The sequence below is a fragment of the Alosa alosa genome, chromosome 20 (genome assembly GCF_017589495.1).
Source record: "Alosa alosa isolate M-15738 ecotype Scorff River chromosome 20, AALO_Geno_1.1, whole genome shotgun sequence".
In the NCBI taxonomy this organism is placed as follows: domain Eukaryota; kingdom Metazoa; phylum Chordata; class Actinopteri; order Clupeiformes; family Clupeidae; genus Alosa; species Alosa alosa.
The window spans coordinates 3,473,794-3,484,151 of record NC_063208.1 but is presented as its reverse complement, the minus strand read 5'-3'; the positions used below and the strand labels follow the sequence as shown (position 1 = coordinate 3,484,151).

The following is a 10,358-nucleotide window of genomic DNA, read 5'->3' as shown; positions in this document are numbered from 1 at the left end:
TTTTAGTAAGTATTGTATTTTCTTTATTGTAATGAGCTGTGATTGTTTCTAAACAGCTTTAATCAAAAGTCACCAGTACTACGCCTAATGAAGATCTGTGTTTACTTATTTGGCGTACTGCTGGACTACAATGGATTAAATCATAGACTGTTCTATATATACAGTCTATGGATTAAATCAAGGCTTTAGGCAGATATGCAAGCAATGAGACCCCCAGTTAAGTTTAGGATCGAGGCCACGAAGACTGCTAATATTAAAATATTACACTCCAAACAACTATTGCATAGCATGTAACACCACAACTGTTGACATGCAACCCTCCGGTGTTGATTTATTACATAATAGTCCTAATGGTCTTCTTGAAAACCTGTAAATGCCGTCCTAACGGTGGTCGCACTGCTGCGTTTGACTGACAAAGACACCGCCCAGTGTTAAGCTTACATCTAAGCAACAGTGTGTGTCTTAACCAATCAAAACACTGATTACCGGCGAATTCACCCCTTGCTCCCACCTCTCATTTTCCAGACTATATTTTGTAACAGCGGGAGTAAGCGTGTGAGACTCGTCTCCGCATTCGCTCGCCTTTGTTGCGCTATTTTCTGTTTACAGGTTAACCCTTGAGCAATATGAAAGCAATACTTTTGTACACTCCCGCTTTTGCATCATTCATTGTCTTTGCTGCAGTCCATGTCGCCGCACGCAGTGCGGTCTTGGAGCTCGGAGACGCGGACTTCGATTACCTGGCGGCGGAGCAGGAGACCATGCTAGTGAAGTTCTATGCGCCATGGTGAGGAAAATAACTAATGTTGACATTAGGTGTCCTCCAAATGAATATACATCCTTCCTCCTGTCTATGGGAATGCATGGGAAGAAATCTAGGCAGTCAAAGTCCGTGCTGGCCAACGTTAGCTCTCGCTAATGTTAGTTAGCTTCTAATTGTCTAAGTAACGGACCAGACTCACTGAAATGACAAGCTAGCTTGCAGGCAATTGCTAAGGCACAGCATGCCTCCTGACACTACTGTGTTTTCAGGCATTACGTTGTGATGTAATTCGCTAAAATGACATATTACATTACATGGAAAGTCTAATGTTAACGGCAGTTAAGCTCAACTAATGAGCGTGGTACTTGACAGGTAAACTGCCCAAATTGCTCGCTAATTATTCTTGTGTAGAATGTCAACTTGCCTAATATGATTTTGGAAATTAATCTCATGTAAATTAAGCCATTATAGTTTATTCCTTGAGTCTAAGTTCTGGCTGAGTGACTTCTCTTTCTCTTCTCTTTAAGTCTCTTTAAACTGTATTGTCAGTTTTTTCCCCCACCCACGGCGTCTCTTGTCTAATGTAGTTATAACTGTGGTCTCTGGTCCTCCACAGGTGTGGTCATTGCAAGAAACTTGCCCCAGACTTTGAGTTGGCCGCCTCTCGTCTAAAAGGAATAGTTGCTCTGGCTAAGGTATTGTGCTCTCTGGTTTAACTGACTTACACGTCCAAGTGTTGCCATGCCAATTTTCTCAGTTATGTCCCTGGGCACTTCACAGTTATTGCTGATCATCTTCTTACACCTCTCTACTCCTCTTTCTCTCCTTACCTCCCCTCCTCTCCTTACCTCTCCTCCCCTCCTCTCCCCTCCTTACCTCTCCTCCCTCCTCTCCTTACCTCTCCTCTCCCCTCCTCCCCTCCCCTCCTTACCTCTCCTCCCCTCCTCTCCTTACCTCTCCTCCCCTCCTCTCCTTTCCTCCTCTCCTCTCCTCCCCTCCTCTCCTCTCCTCTCCTTACCTCTCCCCTCCTCCTCTCCTCTCCTTCTCTCCTCCCTCTCCCTCCTCCCCTCACTCTCCCTCCTCCCCTCTCCCCCCCTCCCCCTCCTCTCCCTCCTCCCTCCTCTCCTTACCTCTCCTCCCCTCCTCTGTCTATGTTCCTCCAGGTGGACTGTACCTCTAACACTGACACATGCAGTCGTTTTGGGGTCACAGGGTACCCAACGCTCAAAATCTTCCGCAGTGGAGAGGAATCTTCAGCCTATGATGGGCCTCGTACTGCAGGTGTGTGTGTGTTTGTGGTGGTGTGTCTGTGTTTGTGTCTGCTGGTGTGTGTGTGTGTGTGTGTGTGTCTGTCTGTGTGTGTGTCTGTCTGTGTGTGTGTGTGTGTGGTGGTGGTGGTAGTGTGTGTGAGTGCGTGTGTGTGTGTAAATGATAAAGATGCATGAGGATCTTAGATGTGTCAGTGGGGTATCATGTCCTAACTGTGTTAAAGTTGAACATCCTCAGAGGTCATAAGCAGGAAGCGTCCTTCTGCACTGTTTGGAGAAGGTTCCTCTGTTCCTGTTTCTTGTCCACTGAGCTCTGCTGTTGTCCTTGCAGATGGCATGGTGAAGTACATGAAGAAGAACGCAGGACCCAATTCCTACTCCCTGTCCACTGAAGAACTTCTTGATGCCTTCATCGATAACTTTGATGTCAGTGTAGTGGGTGAGTAACTATAATTACTATGGTGATGCCAGTGTAGTGGGTGAGTGACTATAATCACTATGGTGATGCCATTGTAGTGGGTGAGTGACTATAATCACTATGGTGATGCCAGTGTAGTGGGTGCGTAACTATAATCACTATGGTGATGCCAGTGTAGTGGGTGTATCACTAATGGTGATGCAAATGTAGTGGGTGCGTAACTATAATTGCTATGTTGATGCCAGTGTACAGTGTAGTGGGTGTGTAACTATAATCACTATGGTGATGCTAACATAGTGGTGGAGTAAAGTGAGAGACACACACACACACACCAAATTTGATACAGTAATGCACTAAAGCAGGCAAAAGAACATGGTGGTGAAAAGTATTTCAAAAGAGAGCGAGGTGCCAACATGTCCCCTTCTCCCTTTGTCCCCTTCCTCTACTTCCCTTCTCCTCTCCTCCTCCTCCTCCTCCTCCTCCTCTTCCCCTATCCTCCTCCTTCTCCTCTTCCTCCTCCTCCTCTTCCCCTCCTCTCCTCCTCTTCCCCTCTCCTCCTCATCTTCCTCCTCCTCTCCTCCTCTTCCCCTCTCCTCCTCCTCCTCTCCTCCTCCTCCTCTTCCCCTCTCCTCATCTTCCTCCTCCTCTCCTCCTCTTCCTCCTCCTCTCCTCCTCTTCCCCTCTCCTCCTCATCTTCCTCCTCCTCTCCTCTTCTTCCCCTCTCCTCCTCCTCCTCTCCTCCTCCTCTGCAGGTTTCTTCTCCAGTAGTGACAGCCCCCAGCTGGCCGAGTTCCTCAGAGCTGCTGCAGCCATGAGAGATACCTACCGCTTTGGCCACTCCACCAACCTGCAGCTAGGACTCAAACACGGCATGGACACAGAGTAAGAGTGTGTGTGTGTGTGTGTGTGTGTGTGTGACACCATGAGAGATAACTACCGCTTTGGCCACTCCACCGACCTGCAGCTAGGACTCAAACACGGCATGGACACAGAGTAAGAGTGTGTGTGTGTGTGTGTGTGTGTGTGACACCATGAGAGATAACTACCGCTATGGCCACTCCACCGACCTGCAGCTAGGACTCAAACACGGCATGGACACAGAGTAAAAGTGTGTGTGTGTGTGTCTGTGTGTGTGCGCGTCCATACTGATCCTCCTCTCCATCTCTCTCCAGGGGAGTGGTGCTGTTCCGTCCCCTGTGTGTGTGTGTGTGTGTGTGTCCATACTGATCCTCCTCTCCATCTCTCCAGGGTAGAGCTTAGATCGGGCCCAAAAAATCAAGCCCGACCCTACCCAAGCCCGTGCACATTGTGCCCGAGCCCGACCCGGCCCGACACATTAACTGTAATTATGAGCCCGAGCCCGATTTAAACCCGACATTTTTAAAATACGTGGGCCATTATAACTGACGTTCTCAACTACAATTCCGAGCTGTTTGAGCTACAGAAATCCGTTTAGAATTATATTAATGAATAATGCAGCGGAGGATGAAGAATGTAAACTGTGTTTGTTTATTCAGAATGGAATGGATTGCAAATGAATCCGAATGAAGAAACGTAAGCCACTTACAACGTAAAATTATGTCCCTGCAGCAAAACTCAACGCATTTCTCTGTGAGGGCTTGCCTTGCTCTCAGGTGTAGGCCCTATGCTTGGAGAAGTGACAAAAGAGGACATTGAAGGCTGGCTATCATTATTTCTGCGATGGCAAGCCTGCTTCATGTTCATCTTAAAGTCTTTTTGGTGTCATAGGTGAACATCGTGCACACTTAATGCACGCAACAAAGCATACCTGACAAATGCATACCTCCGACTTTTCTCCAAACTTGCTCGAAGTTATTTCTCCTGTTTTCATTTTTTTTCTTTACATCTTCAAGCTTCACGTTGCACTTAAGCTACACAATACAGCACAGCAGTGAGCTACACAATACAGCACAGCAGTGAGCTACACAATACAGCACAGCAGTGAGCTACACAATACAGCACAGCAGTGAGCTACACAATACAGCACAGCAGTGAGCTACACAATACAGCACAGCAGTGAGCTGCACAATACAGCACAGCAGTGAGCTACACAATACAGCACAGCAGTGAGCTACACAATACAGCACAGCAGTGAGCTACACAATACAGCACAGCAGGCCCGGTGGGATGCGTGAGCTGCACAATACAGCACAGCAGTGAGCTGCACAATACAGCACAGCAGGTGTGATGCGTGAGCTACACAATACAGCACAGCAGGTCCGGTGTGATGCGTGAGCTACACAATACAGCACAGCAGGCCCGGTGTGATCGTGGAGCTACACAATACAGCACAGCAGGCCCGGTGTGATCGTGAGCTACACAATACAGCACAGCAGGCCCGTCGTGGGATCGTGAGCTGCACAATACAGCACAGCAGGCCCGGTGTGATCGGATTGAGCACAATACAGCACAGCAGGCCCGTGTGATCGCGTGAGCTACACAATACAGCACAGCAGGCCCGGTGTGATCGTGCGGAGCTACACAATACAGCACAGCAGTCGGTGTGATCGCGTGAGCTACACAATACAGCACAGCAGGCCCGGTGGGATGCGTGCGAGTGGAGAAGCTGCGCATGACACGTGTTGCACAGATGACATTACAAATGACATTTTGTAACTCTGAGCCTAACTTGTATAACTTTGTATACACTTGTTACTTAGGCCTACTTTGATAAATATATAATATTTCTGAGTCTGACTATGGCATAGCTTTAGCTCCCCACCCAAGTAGGCTAATGATTTAAAAAAAAAAAAAAAAAAAAAAAGAAACCTTGATCAAGGACCGGCCCGGCCCGAGGATAGTGGCTGGAAATATCGGCCCGATCCAGCCCGCGGGTCGGGTCGTGTCAAGTTCGGGCTCGGGCAGAGAATCTAAACTCTACTCCAGGGGAGTGGTGCTGTTCCTTCCCCTGTGTGTGTGTATGTGTGTGTAGTGTGTGTGTGTGTGTCCATACTGATCCTCCTCTCCGTCTCTCTCCAGGGGAGTGGTGCTGTTCCGTCCCCTGTGTGTGTAGTGTGTGTGTGTGTGTGTGTGTGTCCATACTGATCCTCCTCTCCGTCTCTCTCCAGGGGTGTGGTGCTGTTCCGTCCCCCGCGGCTGAGTAGTGTGTTTGAGGACGGGGCGCTGAAGTTCACAGACACCGTGACCAGTGCTGCTCTCCGGCGCTTCATCAGAGACAACATGTGAGCTCTAATCTGTGTGTGTGTGTGTGTGTGTGTACCCTAATCAGGCTCTAGGCTTACTTCATGGGGCACTTGTGTACAAAGGGAGAAGTCATTACTAATCATAACACTAGCTGCTGACTGTTGTCGTGTGCGTGTGAGTGTGAGTGTGAGTGTGTGAGTGTGTGTGTGTGTGTGTGTGGCTGGGAGTGTGAATAATGGAAAGTGAGAGAGTGAATAATTTTGCTCTCTCTTGTTTGTTTGTTTGTGTGTGTGTGTGATCATGTCTCTCTTGTCTGCAGCTTTGGGATGTGTCCCCACCTCACCCCTGAGAATAAGGACAAGCTCAGGCAGAGGGACCTGCTGACCGCTTACTATGACCTGGACTACAGACGCAACCCCAAGGGCTCCAACTACTGGAGAAATAGGTGAACTACACCCACCCACCCCCAACTGCTGAAGCAATGGGCGACAGGGGCTCTCTCTCTGTGTGTGTGTGTGTGTGTGTGTGAAGCTTAGCCTCTGAAGCGGAGGGCAGTAGGGTGTCTGTGTGTGTGTGTCTGTGTGTGTCTGCAGAGTCTCTGAAGCCCAAATTGATGGATGGCTCTCTCTCTCTCTCTCTCTCTCTCTCTCTCTCTCTCTCAGGGTGATGAAGGTGGGATCTGGGTTTGTGTCTGAGGGATTGACGTTTGCTGTGGCCAATCGGAAGGACTTCCAGGACGAGTTGGAGGAGGATTTTGGTCTAGGCACGTCCGATGGAGGAGACCTCCCCTTCGTCACCATCCGAACGCGACTGGGACACAAGTACACCATGAGAGAGGAGTTCACGTACGTGTGTGTGTGTGTGTGTGTGTGTGTGTGTGGGGGAGGGAACAAGACCACAAACACATCATGAGAAAGGAGCTCACGTGTGTGTGTGTGTGTTGCAGGAGAGATGGGAAGTCTCTGGAGAGGTTCCTTGATGACTACTTTGCTGGACGACTGAAGAGATATGTTAAATCAGAACCCATCCCCTCCCCCAACAGAGGCCCTGTCAAGGTGAGGTGTGTGTGTGTGTGTGTATAAAGAGGAAGATGAATTTCTGTGTTGTTATTGTTTACACCAATTATACTGATACGGTACTGGTGAAAGAAATTGTTCCCTATTGTGTTTCCTGAAAGCACTGCTCTCTGTGTGTGTGTGTGTGTGTAGGTGGTGGTGGCTGATAACTTCGATGAGCTTGTGAATGACCCAGAGAAAGACGTCCTGATAGAATTCTACGCACCCTGGTGTGGACACTGCAAGAAGCTGGAGCCAAAATACATAGAGCTCGCAGAGCAGGTAAGCAGGTCTCACACACACACACACACACACACACACACTGCAAGAAGCTGGAGCCCAAATACATAGAGCTCGCAGAGCAGGTAAGCAGGTCTCTCCTTTCTTCACACACACACACACACACACACGCACTGCAAGAAGCTGGAGCCCAAATACATAGAGCTCGCAGAGCAGGTAAGCAGGTCTCTCCTTTCTTCACACACACACAACTACTTTCAAATCTCTAAGGCCATCATCACACATGTCGTATTACTTTATGGTATTTCACTTTCATATATGTATTTAATGTCATCTCACCCCCTCATACTTATTGTAAACAGGATGTTACACGTTGTGTTTTGTTGATGTCATTTCCTTCCAGCTTGCCAGTGACCCCAACATTGTTGTTGCCAAGATGGACGCCACAGCCAATGATGTGCCGGTGGGCTACGATGTGCCTGGGTGAGTTGCCAGCTGTGTGTGTGTGTGTGTGTGTGTGTGTGTGTGCACCTGGGTGAGTTGCCAGCTGTGTGTGTGTCTGTGTATGACTATTTGACTGGTGTGTGTGTGTATAAGTTTTTGACGTGTGTGTGTGTGTGTGTGTGTGTGTGTGTGTGTGCAGGTACCCCACCATCTATTTTGCTGCCAGGGGGAAGAAGGATGAACCCAGACGCTATGATGTAAGTCTCAACACCGCTAACCAGTCACACACACACACACACACACACACACACACACACACACCCTACCCACCAGTGATTGGCAGGTAATTTCACAGCAGCCCAAACTTGTCTGATACTGTAATTCAACCCAACAGCAACTTGAACTGCTATCAAACAACTAATTAATTCATCTGGAAAATAATCAACCCTGACTATGACTTAAAGAATCGCTAGTTGCAGCCCCACTACCATCCAGATCACAATGCAGTGATCGCTGCCATTCCTAGCAGAATCTCTGAATTAAAGGGGAACTTGTCAACTATTTCAACGTAATAAATCCGTTTAGAAATCATTTGGATGGTTAAATGACCTGTTCCGGGGAAAATGGTGACTTTCCCCGCTGCCCCTAGCGTCCCCAGGCGGAAAACCAACCTTGCAACATTGAAACTACCGTCCCGGAAAGAGAAGTGAGAAACAAGGAACTAGTTTTAAATCGTGTTTCTTACCTTGTAACATCCACATTGTCTGCCAAACTTATGCTAACCGTTTTGCTAGTTTGTAAACAAATCCATGTGCTTTATGTTACCTTTTTCCACAGTTTGAAATAGCATAATGCACAATTTCTCCAGCAGAGGGGGAAATCTTGCCAAGTTTCCCTTTAAAACTAAATTAAAACTAAAACATCACCTCTATCAGAATACTCTGACTGCAGTATAATTACTTCCATCTCTATTACAATACACCAACTGCAGTATAAGTACTTCCATATATTGGATATCATGGAGTTTTTTTATATTTTGTATTTAATGTATGTATGTTTTAATGTGATGTACTGCTCAATTGTAAGAGACCCAGTATCTCAGGTGACCCCATTTGAATTTCAGGTGACCCCCACATGGGTTGGGAAATGATGATATAAGTACTTCCATCTCTATTAGAATACTCTGACTGCAGTAGAAGCACTTCCATCTGTATCAGAATACTCTGACTGCAGTAGAAGCACTTCCATCTGTATTAGAATACTCTGACTGCAGTAGAAGTACTTCCATCTGTATTAGAATACTCTGACTGCAGTAGAAATACTTCCATCTGTATCAGAATACTCTGACTGCAGTAGAAATACTTCCATCTGTATTAGAATACTCTGACTGCAGTAGAAGCACTTCCATCGGTATTAGAATGCTCTGCAGTAGAAGTACTTCCATCTGTATTAGAATACTCTGACTGCAGTGTTACATGCTGCTGTTTCCAGGGGGCCCGTGAGGTGAAGGACTTGCTGAACTTCCTGAAGAGGGAGGCCACACATGCACCAGTGCTGAATGGAGCCAGGCAGGAACTGTAGAGCTGCTGCACTCTGGGAAGTGTAGTTTACAGACACTGGACTGGGAACAATCTGTTTCTTCCTGTTATATTTTTTTTGTTTGTTTGTTTGGTTAGTTGGTTTGCTTTTTGTCTACTGTATATAACACTACCAATATTTACTTGACTGTTCTGTTAAGCACTGTGGGTTTTAGCTAAAATTAAGAAGCCTCACTCAGGCTCCCAGGAGCTGCTGATGATGAGGAGATGGCGGCCCATCCAATCCGTGTCCACCCTGGAGGCTGGTTCTGCCCTGAGGACCAGGGTTTGCCCCTTTCTGATTTGCTGAAGTTCCCAACAATACCATGGGGCAATTTTAGTAACCTTGTAATGCTATTAGCATTGGAGCATTTTTTAAAAGACAGTCAGGTTCATATGGATTCCTGGTTTCTGAAGACTCATCTGTGTATGCCACTGACAGAAGGTATGTGGAGACCTAAGGCCATGTTTCTTTAGAGAAAGAGCTCTGTGCTGTCTCTCCCTCTCCTCTGCCTCTGCACTGCGCCATAAGGGATAGGCCTCCATCACATCCCGCTGCTTACTGTAACAATGCCGCTCTGTAGACCGTCACTGCACTGAGAACAGCCCAGTAGGACACACTGCCCGCAACCACATCACCTGTCGGATCCATCTGCCCGCAACCACATCACCTGTCGGATCCAACTGCCCGCAACCACATCACCTGTCGGATCCAACGGCCCATACCTTGACCGCATCGCCTGTAGGATCTGACGGCGCGGTGTGTGACCGCATCACCTGTTGGATCTGACGACACGGTGTCTTTCCGTCAACTGTTGGATTTGATGGCCCAGCAACGCTCTGAAGGGATTTTGTGTTCTTTTTATTGAATTGTTTGAATATCTGGAAACATCCAGAGTTTCCCTTTTGGATGTTCTTACAGAGTGATGAGCTGCTTGTTATTTATGTATTTAGTTATTTATAGATATTTATGGGTATTGTTCAAGAAGCCTGATTTGAGAAAAATGACTGGATTTTCCAGCAATTGCCATTTTGTTATAATATTTTACAGCCTTATTTATTCATAATACTGTGACATGTAAATTTTGTGTAATAAACCACGTTTTTTTGTATTTAGGAATGGGATTTACCTCGTATCATTTGTCATGTTCCTATGTCTCATTCCAAAAGAAATGCTGGCATGGTTTATTAAAAAATAGCTACTTAAATATCCAATGTGTACATGTCTTTCATGTGAGAGTGAATAATTGATAATAGTTGGGTACATCTTTTTGACCCCATTAACATACAGGCTTGGCTATTTCTACCAACGCATGGGCATATATGGCCATGATTGTCACTGTCAACTGTCTGTTCCCATGGCAAAGCTGTCTAGTTCCCTTTTGCTGATAGGCTTATATCAGGCGATGTCACTCTGCCTCGAATATG

General features: G+C 47.0%; 1 protein-coding gene across 1 annotated transcript; it reads left to right on the top strand.

Moving 5' to 3' along the window:
• The first annotated feature begins 519 nt into the window (after positions 1 to 519).
• On the top strand, positions 520 to 10,140 carry pdia8 (protein disulfide isomerase family A, member 8). The gene is made up of 13 exons (XM_048229409.1): positions 520 to 787; positions 1,380 to 1,458; positions 1,927 to 2,044; positions 2,363 to 2,470; positions 3,202 to 3,331; positions 5,539 to 5,652; positions 5,934 to 6,059; positions 6,277 to 6,459; positions 6,561 to 6,669; positions 6,823 to 6,951; positions 7,313 to 7,392; positions 7,553 to 7,610; positions 8,845 to 10,140. Exons 1-13 carry the CDS (start codon positions 627 to 629, stop codon positions 8,932 to 8,934), a joined length of 1,485 nt encoding a protein of 494 aa, XP_048085366.1. The 5' UTR covers positions 520 to 626; the 3' UTR covers positions 8,935 to 10,140.
• Positions 10,141 to 10,358: the final 218 nt, after the last annotated feature.

What these genes read in the sequence shown, in the direction of transcription:
- pdia8 (XM_048229409.1), top strand. Translation starts at nt 627, where the DNA reads ATGAAAGCAATACTTTTGTACACTCCCGCTTTTGCATCATTCATTGTC. An exon ending in ACATAGAGCTCGCAGAGCAG is followed by an intron (nt 6,952 to 7,312) that starts GTAAGCAGGTCT and finishes ATTTCCTTCCAG; the next exon opens with CTTGCCAGTGACCCCAACAT. An exon ending in GTGGGCTACGATGTGCCTGG is followed by an intron (nt 7,393 to 7,552) that starts GTGAGTTGCCAG and finishes GTGTGTGTGCAG; the next exon opens with GTACCCCACCATCTATTTTG.